The sequence below is a fragment of the Pan troglodytes genome, chromosome 10, assembly GCF_028858775.2.
Source record: "Pan troglodytes isolate AG18354 chromosome 10, NHGRI_mPanTro3-v2.0_pri, whole genome shotgun sequence".
In the NCBI taxonomy this organism is placed as follows: domain Eukaryota; kingdom Metazoa; phylum Chordata; class Mammalia; order Primates; family Hominidae; genus Pan; species Pan troglodytes.
Window position 1 is genome coordinate 103,441,791 of NC_072408.2, and position 21,434 is coordinate 103,463,224.

At 38.6% G+C, this 21,434-nt stretch overlaps 1 protein-coding gene across 2 annotated transcripts in view; it reads left to right on the top strand.

Moving 5' to 3' along the window:
* The window catches only part of CFAP54 (cilia and flagella associated protein 54), a 389,038-nt gene that overhangs the window by 119,539 nt on the left and 248,065 nt on the right, over positions 1–21,434 (top strand). For both annotated transcript variants that reach the window (XM_024348012.3, XM_024348013.3), the window contains 6 exons: positions 12,115–12,246; positions 14,302–14,416; positions 16,250–16,339; positions 17,342–17,468; positions 20,628–20,739; positions 21,085–21,185. In XM_024348012.3, the coding sequence (XP_024203780.3) occupies positions 12,115–12,246; positions 14,302–14,416; positions 16,250–16,339; positions 17,342–17,468; positions 20,628–20,739; positions 21,085–21,185 (677 nt within the window). The remainder of the gene's footprint in view (positions 1–12,114; positions 12,247–14,301; positions 14,417–16,249; positions 16,340–17,341; positions 17,469–20,627; positions 20,740–21,084; positions 21,186–21,434) is intronic.

The following is a 21,434-nucleotide window of genomic DNA, read 5'->3' on the forward strand; positions in this document are numbered from 1 at the left end:
TTCTGGAGCCATTTCTTTAAAAATCAGCCACAGGAAATAGATGCTGACTCCTAACAGTGAGATTCAGTATTTTCTAGAGGTTCTTTCTCATATTCTAGATAAGGATAGAAAATAATTTTATAATATTAGAAAAGTATAATTTATCTGTAATTGTACTGGTCTCAAAACCCCATGACGATCTGGTAAAAAAATTACTAGGATTACAAAGAGAATATGTAAAGTGATTATGTAATACACTTACAAAATGATAGGTTTTTAAAAATACTAGCAATAGTTAGAAATGGAGAGGGTAAGATATACCACTCATAATACACAATATTTAAAACTTAACAAAATGTTAAAGAATCTAAATAAAAGAACCGTGGGATCTTACTGAGGGACACAAAATAAGATCTGAATATAGGACAGGTCACACCAAGTTCCTGAACAGGTAGACTTATTGTCACAGAAGTGCAGATCCTTCCTAGAATAATATTTAAATTTAATACAGTTCTAATTAGAATTCTAATTGGGTTTCTCTGAACCTGATTAATTTAAAAGTTCTCAATAGATATTAGAGTTTGCCATAAGGCCACTTTAATAAAAAAATCATGTCACAGAGTGATGGGCAAACAGTTCAGTGCAATAGAATAGAGAGTCCAGGAATGGCCCCAAAGTCTACAGAAGAAATTAATATATGACAAAGGTAGCAATTTGATTCATTGAGAAAATGATAGTGTGTTATAATAGTTTATTTAATGAAAGGTGCTGGTATAACTTGACACTTCATCTGAAAGTAAACAAAGCCAGAACCTTATCTCATGCCATAAACAAAATGAAGTCTAGGTGGATTTAAGGATATTTATATGGCCTTGGAGTCAGGGGACACTTTCTTTGATAAGCCACAAAATTCAAAAGATAAACAGGGAGTTATGGGGGGGTGGGGGCTTCCAAGATGGCTGAATAGGAACAGCTCCAGTCTACAGCTCCCAGTGTGAGCAATGCAGAAGATGGGTGATTTCTGCATTTCCAACTGAGGTACTGGGTTCATCTCACTGGGGCTTGTCGGACAGTGGGTGCAGCCCACTGAGCATGAGCCGAAGCAGGGTGAGGCATTGCCTTACCCGGGAAGCACAAGGGGTCAGGGAATTCCGTTTCCTAGCCAAGGGAAGTTGTGACAGATGGCACCTGGAAAATCGGGTCACTCCCACCCTAATACTGTGCTTTTCCAACAGTCTTAGCAAACGGCACACCAGGAGATTATATCCCGCGCATGGCTCAGAGGGTCCCACGCCCACAGAGCCTCACTCATTGCTAGCACAGCAGTCTGAGATCGAGCTGCAAGGTGGCAGCGAGGCTGGGGGAGGGGCACCCGCCATTGCTGAGGCTTGAGTAGGTAAACAAAGCGGCTGGGAAGTTCGAACTGGGTGGAGCCCACCGCAGCTCAAGGAGGCCTGCCTGCCTCTGTAGATTCCACCTGTGGGGGCAGGGCATAGTCGAACAAAAGGCAGCAGAAACCTCTGCAGACTTAAATTTCCCTGTCTGACAGCTTTGAAGAGAGTAGTGGTTCTCCCAGCATGGAGTTTGAGATCTGAGAAAGGGCAGACTGCCTCCTCAAGTGGGTCCCTGACCCCTGAGTAGCCTAACTGGGAGGCACCCCCCAGTAGGGGCAGACTGACACCTCACATGGCTGGGTACTCCTCTGAGACGAAGCTTCCAGAGGAACGATCAGGCAGCAACATTCGCTGTTCAGCAATATTTGCTGTTCTGCAGCCTCCACTGCTGATACCCAGGCAAACAGGGTCTGGAGTGGACCTCCAGCAAACTCCAACAGACCTGCAGCAGAGGGTCCTGACTGTTAGAAGAAAAACTAACAAACAGAAAGGACATCCACACCAAAACCCCATCTGTACGTCACCATCATCAAAGACCAAAGTTACATAAAACCACAAAGATGGGGAAAAAACATAGCAGAAAAGCTGAAAATTCTAAAAATCAGAGTGCCTCTCTCCCTCCAAAGGAATGCGGCTCCTCACCAGCAGCGGAACAAAGCTGGACGGAGAATGACTTTGATGAGTTGAGAGAAGAAGGCTTCAGATGATCAAACTTCTCCAAGCTAAAGGAGGAAGTTCAAACCCATCGCAAAGAAGCTAAAAACCTTGAAAAAAGGTTAGACAAATGGCTAACTAGAATAACCAGTGTAGAGAAGTCCTTAAATGACCTGATGGAGCTGAAAACCATGACACGAGAACTACGTGATGAATGCACAACCTTCAGCAGTTGATTTGATCAACTGGATTGAAGTTGATTTGATCAACAGTGATTGAAGATCAAATGAATGAAATGAAGTGAGAAGAGAAGTTTAGAGAAAAAAGAGTAAAAAGAAATGAGCAAAGCCTCCAAGAAATATGGGACTATGTGAAAAGACCAAATCTACATCTGATTGGTGTACCTGAAAGTGACGGGGAGAATGGAACCAAGTTGGAAAACACTCTGCAGGATATTATCCAGAACTTCCCCAACCTAGCAAGGCAGGCCAGCATTCAAATTCAGGGTTACAGAGAACGCCACAAAGATACTCCTCAAGAAGAGCAACTCCAAGACACATAATGGTCAGATTCACCAAAGTTGAAATGAAGGAAAAAATGTTAAGCCAGAGAGAAAGGTAGGGTTACCCACAAAGGGAAGCCAATCAGACTAACAGCGGATCTCTCAGCAGAAACTCTACAAGCCAGAAGAGAGTGGGGGCCAATATTCAACGTTCTTAAATAAAATAATTTTAAACCTAGAATTTCATATCCAGCCAAACTAAGCTTCATAAGTGAAGGAAAAATAAAATCCTTTACAGACAAGCAAATGCTGAGAGATTTTGTCACCACCAGGCCTGCCCTACAAGAGCTCCTGAAGGGAGCACTAAACATGGAAAGGAACAACCAGTACCAGCCACTGCAAAAACATGCCAAATTGTAAAGACCATCGAGGCTAGGAAGAAACTGCATCAACTAATGAGCAAAATAACTAGCTAGCATTATAATAACATGATCAAATTCACACATAGCAATATTAACCTTAAATGTAAATGGGCTAAATGCTCCAATTAACAGACACAGACTGGCAAATTGGATAAAGAGTCAAGACCCATTGGTGTGCTGTATTCAGGAGACCCATCTCACATGCGGAGACACACATAGGCTCAAAATGAAGGGATGGAGGAAGATCTACTAAGCACATGGAAAACATAAAAAGGAAGGAGTTGCAATCCTAGTAAACCAACAGAGATCAAAAGAGACAAAGAAGACCATTACATAATGGTAAAGGGATCAATTAAACAAGAAGAGCTAACTATCCTAAATATATATGCACCCAATACAGGAGCACCCAGATTCGTAAAGCAAGTCCTTAGAGACCTACGAAGAGACTTAGACTCCCACATAATAATAATGGGAGACCTTAACACCACACTGTCAACTTTAGACAGATCAATGAGACAGAAAGTTAAAAAGGATATACAGGAATTGAACTCAGCTCTGCACCAGGCAGACCTAATAGACATCTACAGAACTCTCCACCCCAAATCAACAGAATATACATTATTCTCAGCAACACATTGCACTTATTCCAAAATTGACCACATAGTTGGAAGTAAAGCACTCCTTAGCAAATGTAAAAGAACAGAAATTATAACAGCTGTCTCTCAGACCACAGAGCAATCAAACAAGAACTCAAGATTAAAAACTCACTAAAAACTGCTTAACTACATGGAAACTGAACAACCTGCTCCTGAATGACTACTGGGTACATAACAAAATGAAGGGGGAAATAAAGATGTTCTTTGAAACCAATGAGAACATAGACACAATATACCAGAATCTCTGGGACACATTTAAGTCAGTGTGTAGAGGGAAATTTATAGCACTAAATGTGCACAAGAGAAAGCAGGAAAGATCTAAAATTGACACCCTAGCATCACAATTAAAAGACCTAGAGAAGCAAGAGCGAACACATTCAAAATCTAGCAGAAGACAAGAAATAAGTAAGATCAGAGTAGAACTGAAGGAGATAGAGACGCAAAAAAACCTTCAAAAAATCAATGAATCCAGGAGCTGGTTTTTTGAAAAGACCAACAAAATTGATAGACCACTACCAAGACTAATAAAGAAGAAAAGAGACAAGAATCAAATAGACACAATAAAAAATGATAAAGGGGATATCACCACCAATCCAACAGAGATACAAACTATCAGCAGAGAATACTATAAACACCTATATGCAAATAAACTAGAAAATCTAGAAGAAATGGATAAATTCCTGGACACATAGACCCTCCCAAGACTAAACCAGGAAGAAGTTGAATCCATGAATGGAACAGGCTCGGAAATTGAGGCAATAATTAATAGCTTACCAACCAAAAAAAGTCCAGGACCAGATGGATTCACAGCCGAATTCTACCAGAGGTACAAGGAGGAGCTGGTACCATTCCTTCTGAAACTATTCCAATCAATAGAAAAAGACGGAATCCTCCCTAACTCATTTTATGAGGCCAGTGTCATCCTGATACCAAAGCTGGGCAGAGACACAACAAAAAAAGAGAATTTTAGACCAATATCCCTGGTGAACATCGATGTGAAAATCCTCAATAAAATACTGGCAAACGGAATCCAGCAGCACATCAAAAAGCTTATCCACCATGATCAAGTGGGCTTCATCCCTGGGATGCAAGGCTGGTTCAACATATGCAAATCAATAAACATAATCCAGCATATAAATAGAACCAAAGACAAAAACCACATGATTATCTCAATAGATGCAGAAAAGGCCTTTGACAAAATTCAACAGCCCTTTATGCTAAAAACTCTCAATAAATTAGGTATTTATGGGACATATCTCAAAATAATAAGAGCTATTTATGACAAACCCACAGCCAGTATCATATTGAATGGGCAAAAACTGGAAGCATTCCCTTTGAAAACTGGCACAAGACAGGGATGCCCTCTCTCACCACACCTATTCAACATAGTGTTGGAAGTTTTGGCCAGGGCAATCAGGCAGGAGAAAGAAATAAAGGGTATTCAATTAGGAAAAGAGGAAGTCAAATTGTCCCTGTTTGCAGATGACATGATTGTATATGTAGAAAACCTCATCATCTCAGCCCAAAATTTCCTTAAGCTGATAAGCAACTTCAGCAAAGTCTCAGGATACAAAATCAATGTGCGAAAATCACAAGTATTCTTATACACCAATAACAAACAAACAGCCAAATCATGAGTGAACTCCCATTCACAATTGCTTCAAAGAGAATAAAATACCTAGAAATCCAACTTACAAGGGATGTGAAGGACCTCTTCAAGGAGAACTACAAACCACTGCTCAATGAAATAAAAGAGGACACAAACAAATGGAAGAACATTCCATGCTCATGGGTAGGAAGAATCAATATTGTGAAAATGGCCATACTGCCCAAGGTAATTTATAGATTCAATGCCATCCCCATCAAGCTACCAATGACTTTCTTCACAGAATTGGAAAAAAACTACTTTAAAGTTCATATGGAACCAAAAAAGAGCCTGCATTGCCAAGACAATCCTAAGCCAAAAGAACAAAGATGGAGGCATCACTCTACCTGACTTCAAACTATACTACAAGGCTACAGTAACCAAAACAGCATGGTAGTGGTACCAAAAGAGAGATATAGACCAATGGAACAGAACAGAGCCCTCAGAAATAATACCACACATCTACAACCATCAGATCTTTGACAAACCTGACAAAAACAAAAAATGGGGAAAGGATTCCCTATTTAATAAATGGTGCTGGGAAAACTGGCTAGCCATATGTGGAAAGCTGAAACTGGATCCCTTCCTTATACCTTACACAAAAATTAATTCAAGATGGATTAAAGACTTAAATGTTAGACCTAAAACCATAAAAACCCTAGAAGAAAACCTAGGCAATACCATTCAGGACATAGGCATGGGCAAGGACTTCATGTCTAAAACACCAGTAGCAATGGCAACAAAAGCCAAAATTGACAAATGGGATCTAATTAAACTAAAGAGCTTCTGCACAGCAAAAGAAACTACCATCAGAGTGAACAGGCAACCTACAGAATGGGAGAAAATTTTTGCAATCTATCCATCTGACAAAGGGCTAATATCCGGAATCTACAAAGAACTCAAACAAATTTACAAGAAAAAAATAAACAACCGCATCAACAAGTGGAGGAAGGACATGAACAGACACTTCTCAAAAGAAGACATTTATGCAGCCAAAAGACACATGAAAAAATGCTCATCATCACTGGCCATCAGAAAAATGCAAATCAAAACCACAATGAGATACCATCTCACACCAGTTAGAATGGTGATCATTAAAAAGTCAGGAAACAAGAGGTGCTGGAGAGGATGTGGAGAAATAGGAACACTTTTACACAGTTGGTGGGACTGTAAACTAGTTCAACCATTGTGGAAGACAGTGTGGCAATTCCTCAGGGATCTAGAACTAGAAATACCATTTGACCCAGTGATCCCATTACTGGGTATATACCCAAAGGATTATAAATCATGCTGCTATAAAGACACATGCACACGTATGTTTATTGCGGCACTATTCACAATAGCAAAGACTTGGAACCAAGCCAAATGTCCAACAATGATAGATTGGATTAAGAAAATGTGGCACATATATACCATGGAATACTATGTAGCCATAAAAAAGGATGAGTTCATGTCCTTTGTGGGGACATGGATGAAGCTGGAAGCCATCATTCTCAGCAAACTATCCCAAGGACAAAAAACCAAACACCACATATTCTCACTCATAGGTGGGAATTGAACAATGAGAACACTTGGACACAGGAAAGGGAACATCACACACCGGGGCCTGTCGTGGGGTGGTGGGAGTGGAGAGGGATAGCATTAGGAGATATATCTAATGTAAATGACGAGTTAATGGGTGCAGCACACCAACATGGCACATGTAGACATATGTAACAAAACTGCATGTTGTGCACATGTACCCTAGAACTTAAAGTGTAAAAAGAAAAATATAAACAGAAAAAGATAATTAGATTACATGATGATTAAAACATTTTTATGGCAAGACACTATAAGGAAAGCTCAAAGGCAAATATTAGGTTGGGAAAATAGGTGAAGGCGTAGGATTATTAACGTTAATCACTCCAGGGAGTAATCAGTTAGAAAATATGGAATAATTTTAGAGTTTGATAAAATAATCAAATTTATCTTTTATCATGGAGGATATAATGCAATATTTCAGTTGCCTTAAAAGGTTGAGCAATGGACAGGTACCAGGTGATAAATGGCCATCTTGTGGGGTCAAGGAGGTGCCATTGACGGGTTTCACACCCAGGAATGACATAAGGAGATTTGTATTTTAGAAAAAAGAAATTGTTCTTGTTGTACAACAGCTAATAATTAGAGGAGATAAGACCTGAGGCAGAGATGAGTTAAGAGAGAAGATAAACTAAACTGGTATGGAAAAAGTGGAGGTAGAGAGAATGGAAAGGATTCGTGAGTTATTTATGAGATAGAATTGAGAATCTGAAACTCTAAATAGATAAGAATAAAGGAGGGAGAGGGAAGAGGCAGTGGTAATATTCAGCTACCTGGTCTGGGCAGTTGGGTGAATATAACACTACTCATTGAACCCTGCATGAGGAGTAACTTTGTGTAGTGAAGGGGGAGAAGGTAATGAGTTTTAAACGGATTGAATTTTGGAGTCGATAGGATATCCAAAGAAGTGGCCTTTATATAACAGGACCTATCAGCCTGGAGCTCGGGAGATGTGAAATATATGTAAAGACAAAGAAGTCGTTAGTATCAGGACTGCAATTGAAGCAGTAGAAATAGATGCCACCACCAGGAGACGGTGCATAGAGTGAGAAGGGGAGAGAATTATCTAACAATTTCAAGGGTGCACTTAGTCCAAGAGGTCAATCCTTCTTCCAAATACTAGACAAGAGGGATAACTGAAGAGTTTGATTAGTCTAAAGCTATTGTCATTCCTAATCCCTCCCAACCTCAAGAACATTCCTGCTGCTGTTAGTTCTGTCATTGTCACATGGTGACACCATTGAAAGAAGGGGTCCCATGCAATCCAAAGCACCCTTTTCTTTTTCCAGTGCTACGATCACACACACATTAATTCGTGTTGTGCTGGGCCCAAAGTCTATCTTCCAAGGTTACTTTTCTTTAGAATATATTTATCTGCGGGCGGGGCGTGGTGGCTCACGCCTGTAATCCCAGCACTTTGGGAGGCCAAGCTGGGCTGATCACGAGGTCAGGAGATCAAGACCATCCTGGCTAACACGGTGAAACCCTGTCTTTACTAAAAATACAAAAAATTAGCCAGGCAAGGTGGCGGGCGCCTGTAGTCCCAGCTACTCGGGAAGCTGAGGCAGGAGAATGGCGTGAACCCGGGAGGCAGAGCTTGCAGTGAGCCGAGATTATGCCACTGTACTCCAGCCTGGGCAACAGAGCAAGACTTTGTCTCAAAAAAAAAAAAAAAAAAAAAAAAAAGTATATATTTATCTGCTTGGCCTACTCTTACTCCGACCCCCAAAAAGCTCTTCCATCAATGAGTATTTCCAGGGGAGGGGTGTCTTTTTCAAATAAGGGAAGGCCAGGTTACACTCTCTTTCCAGGGCACTGAACACAACTACTTATGTTTAAGTAACTAACAGGGGCTACTGCAATGTCTTCCAGAAGAAAGAAAGAAACTCTATTTCAAGGCAGCTTGTGGTTTGCATCTTGCCAATGGCAACTTCTGCTAAAACAATCCAAAAAAACCAATTCAGCTTATCGACATACTCCAAAACATTGAAATATTGATGAGGAGGGACCAGGAAAGGGAAAGGATGAAGACTTAAGAGAGGTGGTGTGAGGACTAGAGCAGGATCCCTGAAAGCATGAGGCAGTGAGATCCCAGCACATGTGGGAGGGGTTAGTCTGGACAGGAGATTCGCTTCTCGTCTCTCAGGGAGGGAAGGGTGGTTGTAGTTACAGACGTGTGATGATAGGTTTGTGGATGGGAGAGAAGCTACTTCCCTTAACATTTCCTCTGTGGACAGGAAGCAAGGTCATTTGCTGACAGTTAGAAGGAGATGGGTAAGGGTGGGTTTCAAAGATTTGAGAATGGGTGGGTTTGGGCCAGCCACTGAAGAAGATGGGAGAGAATGCTGACCTAGAATAAATTGGACTTCCAACCAGCATTTGGGACCCAGTGGAGGTTGACATCCTTGAATTCACATGCTACCTTTCTCAGCTTTGGATAAATTTTCTCTCTTAGCACACACCAGCTTCTAGCTGACTCTGTGCATTTCCTGACTTGCTGGCCAGGACCCCCACCCCCTTCTTCTCCCATTTGGGGAATCATTGAAATCCAAGTGATGTTACTGTAGAAATGACCCTGAATGTGTGTTTGTTTGTTTGTTTCTGAGACAGAGATCAGGCATGATCTCAGCTCACTGCAATCTCCACCTCCCTAGCTCAAGCAATCCTCGCATATCAGCCTCTGAGTAGCTGGGACTACAGCCATGTGTCACCACACCTGGCTAATTTTTGTATTTTTTGTAGAGACAGGGTTTTGCCATGTTGCTCAGGCTGGTCTCAAACTCCTGAGCTCATGCAATCCACCTGCCTGCACTTCCCAAAATGCTGGGATTACAGGCATAAGCCACGGCGGCCAGCTTGAATGTGTTCTGAAAACATTCAAAAACAAGTAATATATTAATGTCACGATTTTGATATTTGACTCGATTTTGTCCCTAATATGTTGAGAATTGCCATTCTAGAAGCTTCCTCCTGTCTAGCCTACAGTTCCAGGATCCTGGACTAACCCTGAATCCCAGATTTCAGGTGTTCATTTGATATAAACAACGTTGGATTTTCTCTTAGGACATGTAAAACCTGATTAGTCAAATGGCTCTGTTTCTTTTCTCTGTTCTGTTTTAAAAATTGGTAATCTTTTCAGATGGTTGAGTCTTTCTTCTTTAAGCATCAGTATTTTTTTCTAACATGCCACTTGTGAGATTTGCCATCTTCAATGTGTCATTACTTTTGCATGATTTAAAAATTGTTATGCTAAACATCTGGCATACTCTGTTTCTGTTCATCATTTGGTATGTTAAATAGAATTGGTCCTCTGTTTTTCCTTTGGCTGGAAAAAATTCTTTATCATTTATTATTTTCTACTAGCATATTAAAAGAAGGGGAAAAGATTGCCCAGTTATCTGTAAGCTTAGGACCTAAATATGTCAGAAAGCAAAATTAAGTAGAGTGGAGAGCAGACTCGTTTCTGTTTTCTTATAGCAAAACTTAGCTCAATTCTATTTCCTTATAGGAAAACTTTCTCCCGCTCATATACATTTCTTAATGAGATTTGACTGTTTTGCTGAGCATTCAAGGTTTTGCATGACCTAACCCTACCTACCTATTCAAAATTTATTTTGGCCGGACATGGTGACTCATGCCTATAATCCCAGGCATGGGATTTTTAGAGACCCTGCCTCTACAAAATATAAAATAAGTAAACAAATAAAAATTTTTTAAAAAACTCACAAAATTTATTTGGCACTTTCTTTCCCACACTCTGTTCCACAGTCACTATTAGTTTAGTGCCTTTGCCCTGGTCCCAAAGATACGTGTTCCAGTTCTTAGCATTAGATAGGGCTTCTCAGGTCTAAGCAGCCACTCATTATTGTTCAGCCACTTTATATATCCCTTCCCTGCATGAGAAGTAACAGTTGTTATTTATTGATGTGGTTTGACTGTCTCCCCACCCAAATCTCATCTTGAATTGTAGCTCCTATAATTCCCACATGTCGTAGGAGGGACCTGGTGTGAAGTAATTGAATCATGGGGGCGGGTCTTTCCTGTGCTGTTCTGGTGATAGTGAATAAGTCTCACGAGATCTGACGGTTTTATAAAGGGGAGTTCCCCTATACAGGCCCTCTTGCTTGCCACCATGTAAGACATGACTTTGCCCCTCATTCACCTTCAGCCGTGATTGTGAGGCCTCCCCAGCCCTGTTAAATTGTGAGTCAATTAAACCTCTTTCCTTTATAAATTACCCCGTCTTGGGTATGTCTTTATTATAAGTGTGAGAACAAACTAATACACTTGTCTTAAATACTAACATACTCAACAGAATATATCTACATATAACAAATTCACACAAACTTATTTATACTCCTAGTTGCCCTAAGGGGCCCACAATGAGTGTGTCCCCTTTTTTGACCCTTCCCTACAGCAGAATATATGCAAATCAGATTGCTGGCCAGGGCAGCTTTTCTGAAGTTGATGCTAGAGCCAAGGTTTTAATGGCAAGGTGAAGCTGTATAAACAAGGTGCAGGCAGCTGTTCTGGGAAATGGCTCAGCTGTGGGAAGACATGAAGTCCTGTAACACAATGGTGACTGTCAGATTTTATAATTGGCTCAATATTTTGTAAGATTAAAGTACAAGGAGATGAGTGGTGGAAGATTACTTTAGAAAGGTAGGTAAGGGCCAGAATAGATAAGGCCAAAGAACTGGTATTAGGGGATGTGAGAGAGGCTAAATAGGCCTCTTCCCCTTACGACTACAGCGCACACTTCCCCTAGGGTTGATGGGGAATCTGCCAAAAACAGCTTCTTTCTAGCCTAGTCCTCTAGCAGAATGTCTTGTAAATCACTTAGTGATATAAATGCTCCTTAAGACATCATGAGGTCGGTAGTTATGCCATTTCCTATAGAAAGCAACTCAAGATAAGAAGTGGTGGTGATGTGGCCTTTACAAATGACTTTTTAAATATGGATTTTTTGAAAGGAATTGTTTTCTTAATAGTTAACTCACTGTATCAGAAGGTATATGGCTGTGTGGCCCAGAGATATGGGAAGTTTGTTATTGATGAGATCCCATTATTAGTCCTTTACTTAAAATAGTTGAATTATGCATCTTTAGTTGCACGCAATGTGTTAATACGATCTGGAGGTAAACTTATGGTTTTTTTAAAAATAAAAGGGGGATTCTTAGACTGAAAACTCTATGGGGCTTTTGAATTTATGAAAAATGATGCATTATACTTGAGAATAGACAAGAATGCCCAACAGAGATAATTAATAAATATTTTAAATTAGATTCTTCGTTCATGGAGGGAATATGACCTGGCAGTAATGATTATAAATTATGGGAAAAAAATGTTGGACATCACACCAGGATGCAAGTCTCTGTTTGATGGTAGTAATGAACAAGAAGAAATGCCAGAGGAGGTAATTGTTTTTGTTTCTCATTTTTAAACCTATGTTTAGTTTGCATCTTTTAGGGGTAATGTAGTATTATTAAACATATTAGAAAATTGGTAAGTTTTACATTTGTTATATTTACATATAAGTAAAGTATTATAGTAAAGAGCTTTTGGGTTTTGTTTGTTTGTTTGTTTGTTTTTTAGTTATAGTCAAGAAAATGAAAAAGGAATCTCTGCTAGCATACTGAATAGTCCCCATCACCAGTCCCGACCATCAGTTAATGATGATAGAGAGCTTCTTAACACCCAGTTGGACACTGGACTTAAAAGCTCTCTAAAGTCTCTTCCAAATCTAAGATTTTATTGTTCTGGGTGGATCATTGAATGTAGCAAATACATGTCAGAGTTTTTTTACTTTGTGTTCAAAGTAGATTTCTGAAACTCATTGTGACACCCGCGTTCTCTTCTTTATGAGACTGCTAATTTTTGAGATTAACTTTTAATATCTGCCTTCCAAGCATGAGTCTTACAAGAGCTTATGCTTATTGCCTTTCCTTGAAACTATGTAGTTTTGTAGGTCAAGTTTTGAAATGTTACTTAGTTCACTGGCCTGCCTGCCTGCCTGCCCACCCACCCGCCAGCCCTCCCTCCCTCCCTCTCTCTCTCTCTCTTTCTTTCTTTCTTGACACAGTCTCACTCTATAGTCTAAGCTGGAGTGCAGTGATGCAATCTTGCCTCACCGTAGCCTCCACCTCCTCGGTTCAAGTGATTCTTCTGCCTCAGCCTCTGAGTAGCTAGGATTATAGGTGTATGACACCACACCTGGCTAATTTTTATATTTTTAGTAGAGATGGGGTTTCACCATGTTGGCCAGGCTGGTCCTGAACTCCTGACCTCAGGTGATCCTCCCACCTTGGCCTCCCAAAGTTCTGGGATTACAGGTGTGAGCCACAGTGCCTGGCCAGTTCACTGGGTTTCTGAGGGCACTAGAAATTACTTGAAGTCCCTTCCATGGCTTGGGTGGGAGTAGAGACTCTCATCCCTGACTCTAAGTTAGAGTAGCTCCATTTCTATCTCTGTGATATCTTGAATTTCCAAGTAAGCATTTGTTTGCCAAAAAAATCTTTTAAAAATCACCACTGTTTTACTGGATGACTTTTTAAGCTATAATACTTTTTTTTTTCCTAGTTGGAAGGATGTTTTGTCTAGAGGGATTTTTGATTAAGCTGGAAGCAATATGAGGGTTTTGTTTGTTTGTTTGTTTGTTTTTGTGCCATGCAGTGTCTACTCTCAGAGTCTATCAGCCCCTTTATGTTACCCAGGCTTTGACTCAGGGCCTTCCACATCATGGTAGGACAGGCCTCATGCCTCTCTTCTTGAAGCTTACAGTCCAGCAGAAGGTTGTGATTCTTCCATCCAAGATTGTAGAGATTGTTAATTTATAGGAGTCAGAAATTATTAGAGCTACTCAAGGTTCCTTTAAGCCTAAAGGGGCTTGGAAGTTTTTGTTTTTTTTTAACAAGAGACATTAACAGGTCAGTTCTCAGGCTCAGACAGAGAAAACATGGTAGTGAGCCTGAGTGGGCAGACAGGCTGATTCTTAATCCACTAATTGCTGATCCCCTTAAGTTTCAATGGAAGGCAAAGTAACAAAGGCAATTAGCTTAGTTGTAAAGAAGCTCCTTCTGGGAAAAAGAAAGGGAAAAAAGAATAAAGGGATACATTTCTGAGGGCAGGCTGGGAATTGTCTTTTCAAGATTTTTAGAGACATAGCCTCAGCTGCTTTGAGAATGCAGGTTTTGGAGGGGGCTGGTTAGGTAGGTGGAAGTTACTGGGAGAAAGGGGGAGGGAAAAGAAGCAGCATTTTGGTCAATCTCCGTGAAACACAGCACTATGTCTACATTTAATTAGAGCACAATAACTGTTATTATTCATTGTTGTTAATTAATATTGTTATGTAGATCATAGTTTTATCTACCAAGTATGAAAGTATGAAAACATAATTTAAAGAATGTTGTTTGAAAATGACAGTTGTTGCAACACGTTAAAGTACATTTTGACGTTTAACCAATGTTTTTAGGATTCTTCTAAGAAGTCTTTAAAGACCAAGAAGCCACAGCAGATACTACTGCCTGAAAAGATAAATGAACAGCTGGCCTTGTTGGAGACACACCTACTCAAACTGACAAAGCAATGTAATCATTTGTTTTCTGTATACATCCATTTAGCATTAAGTTTTTTAAAACGAGAAACTATTTTGTTCAAAGGATTAAGATGAGATTAGCATTTGGTAAACCCTTTAAGGTTTACACAGTGCTTTTATATCATTAATCCTAACAATACCCTGTTAATAAGGGATTGCTAACCACTTTTTACAGATGTGGCTCATAAAGATTAAGTGATTTACTTAGGATTACATAGCTGGCTTGGACTTGAGCCTGTGTCTTCTGACTCTAAAGCAAGTTTTCTCAACCTCGACACTATCAGCATTTTGGGCCAGGTAGTTCTTTGTTGTGGGGGACTGTCCTTGGCACTGTATGATATTGAGTAGCATCCCTGGCCTCTACTCACAGAAGCACAGCACACCACCCCCTGGTTGTGACAACCATCTGGGTATCCTTGGTGGGAGAGTGGGAGGGGGTTATGGGTGGCACAAAAATCACTGCTTTGAAGTCAGAAATGCAACTGAGAAATAAAGGAATAGTGTGAGTGTTGTTAATGTGTAAGTGGTTTGAACCAATGCCTTCCAGAGTAGAAAGCAGAGTGAAAGATTAGTTTAATTTTAGGTCGTTGTACTGTAGTAATTTCATAATAAACCAATGTGTTAATGCAATGATTGGTATTTTGGAATTTGCAGCCTGGAAGGCTACTTGGGAAATTGAGTTAGTTTCTGGTGATGATTAGTATTGTCACATTTTTAAAAAGCAGGTACTTCAAATCTTCTAGAACAAGAGAGTATCCAAATTTGAGCCTTAAACCAAGTACGAGGCTCTACTTTTGCCCCATGGCCTTTGGGGATGAGGCTACACTTGTAGAATTCCATGTCCCTGCCTCACCTCTCCTACTGTGTGCCTCTGTTCTATCTTGTGGGCTTCGCTGACTTGGATCTCTCTCTTTTAATATGTTCCATGCCTGTTTCAAGCATGGATTTATGAATTGAACTAAGTATTTGATTATTCCCATAATTAGTTAACCTAGCTTTGGGAAAGCTGTAATCATCTTATTATATATATAAAGTATAATTCCTTAAAATATGCAGTGTTCTAGAAATGTGAATTATTTATTTTCATAATATCAGTAAAAATATTTTACCAAGAAGCACAATGAGCTATAACTAGCTAAATAGTAAATTCTCCCTGGTGGTCTAATGGTTAGAAAAAGAATAGTAAATTCAAAAACAATAATAAAGTGATAGTTTTGTACAGTGTTTTCTGTGTGCCAGTCACTATTTTACAAAATATACTATTTTTATAAAATATACACATTAAAACTCATGCAACCTGTATATAAGAGCCATAAGAAGGTACTATTATTATCTCTATTATAAAGATAAAGAAACTGAAGCACAGAGAAGCTAAATAACTTTCCAAGGTTTCATAACTAAAAAATGTCATAGTTAGAATTTGAACCCAGCCACTCTGGCTCTAGCAGTGACTGTGTTATACTTTACTGCCTTTTAAAGATAATTTTGCTAAAATGGGGTAAATGTAATTGGTAGATTTCTGAGTCTTGGGTTTGCTGATATATGACAGCTGTTGAAAAAGAGAGAATCATGCCTTGGAAACTCTTTACCTATTTGGTGGTGGACCCCTTAGCTTTTAGGGGGAAAAGTGAAGCAAATAATTTTATCAGATTTTTATTTCCAAAATGTAATGCTATAATTGCTATTTTAAGGCACATAATTTAGAATAAATAGTATTTTCCTGTTTTGTCATCTCTTTTAAAGAATTGTTATTGTGAATTACTCAAAAAATTTGTATTTTGGGTTACTAAACAGAACATACAACTTTTGAATTTTTTAACCTTAGATGTTACATCTGAACTCTCAGGAGGAGAGGACCCTATATTTCTTTATCCTGTAGTTTTGAATTGGTCGGTCAAAGGTGCCGTGAAAGAAGGTAGGTGAACTGGATGTGTATATGCTGTTCACTTGATTTATCACTGAAGGGAATTAATTCTGTGGATTTTGTTTCTGTTGTCTGCTTGAAGATTTCACCTGTTTTAGGCAGAGTATTTTGAATTCTTATGCACTCAGAATAATGCAGAATCCTGATTGCCAAGTAATGAAAGAGACCTAAAGAGGTACCTGATTTAAAGTCTGGAAAGACAGAATCTTGATGGTGGCTTATTTTGGTAGTGAATGGTGTTATTATGAAGCTTACAAAAACTAAGGCATTGAAAAACATATTAGTGGCTGGGCACAGAAGCTCACGCCTGTAATCTCAGCACTTTGGGAGGCCAAGGCAGGCAGATCACCTGAGGTCAGGAGTTTGAGACCAGCCTGGGCAACATGATGAAGCCCCGTCTCTACTAAAAATACAAAAATTATCCACGTGTTGGGTGGTGGGTGCCTGTAATCCCAGCTTCTCAGGAGGCTGAGGCAGGAGAATCACTTGAACCTGGGAGGCAGAGGTTGTAGTGAGCTGAGATCGTGCCACTACACTCCAGCCTGGGCGACAGAGTGAGACTCTGTCTCAAAAAACAAACAAACAAAAAAAGAAAAATGTATTAGTGAATTTCAAGTTTAGCTAATGAGAAATGGCAACATAATTGATTAATTCAGAGTGAAATATAATAAAAATTAGGATTACTAGTTATGATAATTATCAACAATTCTTTCCCCCAGTTAGTCATACATTAGAAGTGACCTTAATGAAATCTTTCTCAATGCTGAGATATTTAGAAAATAAATTTAATATAGACTGTAAAGGATTCATTGATATTAGAAAAACAATAGTTCACACCACATTTATTCCTATATACTTTTTAAAATGGAGAAATCTAAAAAGCAGATTAATAAACTTGCCTGTTGGAACAAAATGACTGCTAGCACTGGCAACCCTTTGGTACTAATAATTGAGTATATTGTTAACTATATATGAACTTCCTTGTTATTACAGTTATGAAATTTAAGCAAAAACCAAGATTTCTGGAATTCTTTACACAAGTTATGCTAAAATGCATGAATGAGGAAAAATTTCACCTTATGGTAGAGGTAACAACTCCTGTCCATGACTTCTTGAAAAGGTACTTGCAATTATCAGTGTTATACATGTTAACAACTTTAAACAATGAATATCATTGTCAGTTTTAAGAAATATAAGGTAGATGAAAAAGAGAGTGGAGTATATACAATTAAAACCACTGCCTAAGAGATAGTGAAAATTCATGTCTGTGTAAATAAATGACTAAAAATAAAAATATATATACAATGTACTCACAAATGAGAATAGAGCATGTTCAGGTCTCTAGCTGGAAACAGATTAAGTCTTTTGCTATTGAGTCAGGATGGATAATAGTATCTCTAGGCCATCAGTTCTTTCTCACAAGATTTTGGCTCCAGTTTTGGTCATTTACCACGTGTTTGTAATTCTTCTATGGTAACAAATAGAGCCATTTCTTGAGGTTTCCATTTGTATATGTGAAGAGGGAGTTCCTCAAATAAAAGCAGTAAACCTTAAAGCTGCCCCTCCTATTCTCTAAGCCTGAATGATTCTCTTTTCTCCCAAATAAAATGATAGTGCTTCACACCAATTATGAGACATGCCAAATGAATCCAACTTTTCTTTTATCAACTGAGAGTGGGCTTTTCTTCACTGGGCATTGATCTGTCCATCCAATTTTAATAAAAGTAAACAGTAACATGAAACCTGTTTTTGAAATGGCAGCAAAAGAGAAGCATTCCCTTAAAAACATACAGAAAGATATTCTTCCTAAAATAGGTACTTCATTTATTAGAACAGAAGATTAGAGTATATATATGCTTCATATTTTCAAAAGATAAAAGAAGAAATTGCTTATATTAAATGAAACAGGCCGTGATAATAACAGAATTGTTCAGAATTAGAGTTCTATTAAATTTTTTTAAAAACAGCTAAAATTAGATATTTAGGAGGGTTAAATAATGTTCTTGATTCCAAAGAAAAACAGAAGATACTTTCAGTGTGCAGGCAAATGTGGAGGGCTGGCTGTGGAAGTCTAACTTAAGAATAAGAGATATTCTGGAAGAGGAGTATAAGATTATAATACTGTATTTATACTGTACTTTTTCCATGTTTGGATATGTTTAGATACATAAATACTGACTATTATGTTACAACATCGCCTACAGCGTTCAGTATAGTAACATGCTGTATGGGTTTGTAGTCTAGGAGCAATAGGCTGTACTATACCACGAAGATGTGTAGCAGGTGGTACCATCTAGGTTTGCATAAGTACACTCTATGATGTTCACACAATGACAAAATTCCCTAACAAAGTATTTCTCAGAATGTATCCCTACCGCTAAGTGACACATGGCTGTATAAATAGTTAAAACAATGAACAAGTCCTCAGTAACGTTGACTTGAATAAAAATTTTAAAATACTATTTATCAAAATGAAAAGCAGTCAGTCAGAGCTCCACAGAGCAGTGAACAGATCAAGGAGTGGAGGAGTTTAATTTATTCAATGGATGAAGGTTCTGCTGTGAGTGGAGGAGAATGCTGAGATGGTGGCAAAGACTGTAGTCTAAATGTGACCTCCTCTCCTTCCCATCTCTTTCTGGAAGAACATAACCACCAGGTCAAGCACCCTGGTAGTGAGGGAGAGAGAGAGGAGAGGCTGTAGAGAAGAGACGTAGCTGGTTGGAAATGGAAGGCAGTCTTAGGCTGCAAGTCGTGGAGGATGGCTCCCCAAGTCCCTTATGGTCATTGATCAAAGGCTTCTAATTTAGGCAGCAAAACATTTGCCCAAACGAATGTCAACTAACTGGGTGATTCTTAGGATTGTTACAGCTGAACTGGGGTTCCAGACAACCATGGGATTAGGATTATCTTCATCAAAACTGGAGCGAAGGAACCAAGATGGATTTGGGTCAAGTTCCAACCCCTGGAACTAGCTATCCAGGCTTACCCCGTCATGTCATTAGCCTTGCATTAATAAGACCCTACATTTTATTCAAGTTTTGGGATCCCATTTATCATGTTAAGCAGTTTTGCTGTACCTGGCTAGTACTTACGAAGAAATATAAATTAAAAAAAAATAGAAATTTCAGGAAAAATAGGCAAGTGTCAATAAAGGGACAGTGAGAGATTATAGTATTGGTAAAAGGTCAGCTCAGTTCCTGTTGGTATTCAGAGGGCAGCAGTGGCTGGGAGCTTGCAAAAGATGGAACCAAAGAGATTGAAATCTGTTGGAAGCAAGGAAGCTTGTCTAGGGTTACTTTTACAGTATTCTCTGAGTTATAAGGGAAGAAGTGTCCATCGTTACTTTATTTTCAATCCAGTTCTGTTCCATGTACATCATGCCTTCAAGTCCTCTTTTTCCCTATAGAAAGCCCTATGGGATCTTTTATTATATGATTATAATATACAACATATTCTCTATTATACATTGTATAATACATTTTATTATTTTTTTTTGAGACAGAGTCTTGGTCTGTCGCCCAGGCTGGAGTGCAGTGGCGCGATCTTGGCTCACTGCAAGCTCCACCTCCCGAGTTCACACCATTTTCCTGCCTCAGCCTCCCAAGTAGCTGGGACTACAGTAGGCACCTGCCACCACGCCCAAGTAATTTTTTTTTTTTTTTTTTTTTTTTTGTATTTTTAGTAGAGACAGGGTTTCACCCTGTTAGCCAGGATGGTCTCTATCTCCTGACCTCGTGATCCACCCGCCTCAGCTTCCCAAAGTGCTGGGATTACAGATGTGAGCCACCACGCCCGGCCTATACATTGTATAATACATTTTAAAACTTATTTATTCAGTTTCCTGTAAATAGGCATTTAAATTCTTCCTAATTTTTTATTATTATAAACAGTGCTGCAAAGGACATTCTTATACATGTGTCCTTATGCATGTGTGAGAGTTTCTGTAAATATACAGGGCTGTAGTTTCCAAGATATGAACATTTTAACATTAGTGGATATTGCTCAGTTGCTCTTAAACTTTTATCAATGTTGTGAAAAGTTTCTATTATTCAACATCTTCACTGATACTCACATTTTATGATATGATTTACACTTTTCTCTTTTGAGAGGCCAGCTATTTCATGCTGAACAGAGATATCACAGTCAAATTTATGCATAGGACACAAGCAGTTTTAGATATTCTTGTATACTTTCAGTGAAAACTTTAAAGACATATTACTTTGGGGTAGTTCTGCAAATTTTTGCAGGTCTTTTTGACTGACTTTATCTTTTTTATTAGGAGAAATGAGTCTCTACTTGGACTAATAAAAGTGAAATATAAGGACAGTGCTTTGAATAAAAAAGCAAACAAATCTTTAAAGTTCAAAGCTGCAGTAATGGAAATTGGAAGAGTAAGTTTCCTATGAGTTTTGAATTTTAGGTAATGAAATTAAGAGATTCATGTATCTAGAGATGATTGGCTACATTTAAACTCATTATAATATGAAACAGAAGGATATACTAACAAGCATAATTTTATAATTACACAATACAACTTTTAGATTAACATGTAGATATTGTTATAATCAGATTTTTTTGTCTACAGGGGTACTTCTGTTGCCTTTGATAGTAATTTTAATTGAGGATATAAACTACTGTATTTCAATGTCAAGAGATAAGCATTAGGGTATGAATAAATTATACTACTGTGTTCAAAGTTTAAATTTAACTTGTAACATTTTATCTCCTCTATTAAGAGTGCAGAAATGCAACAAAGAATAAGAAGTAAAAAAAAGGAAACTCTAAGAGATTTCATTTTTAAAAATCCAGCTATTTCTGAAATGGTGGCACATGAAAGGTATTCACTAATTAATTAATTCAATAAAAGTTTACTTGAGGGTAACTATGTGTTGGGCATTATTTTGGGTACTAGGGATACACTGGTGGACCAGACAGGTGAAATCACTGCCTTCAAGGAACTTACATACTAATGAAAAAAGCATAGTAAACAAGTAAACACCTAAATAAACCAGACAGTTAAAAATGGTGATAAATGTTATAAAGTAAATGAAATAATATAAAATATTTGGCTTGGCATGAAGGTGGT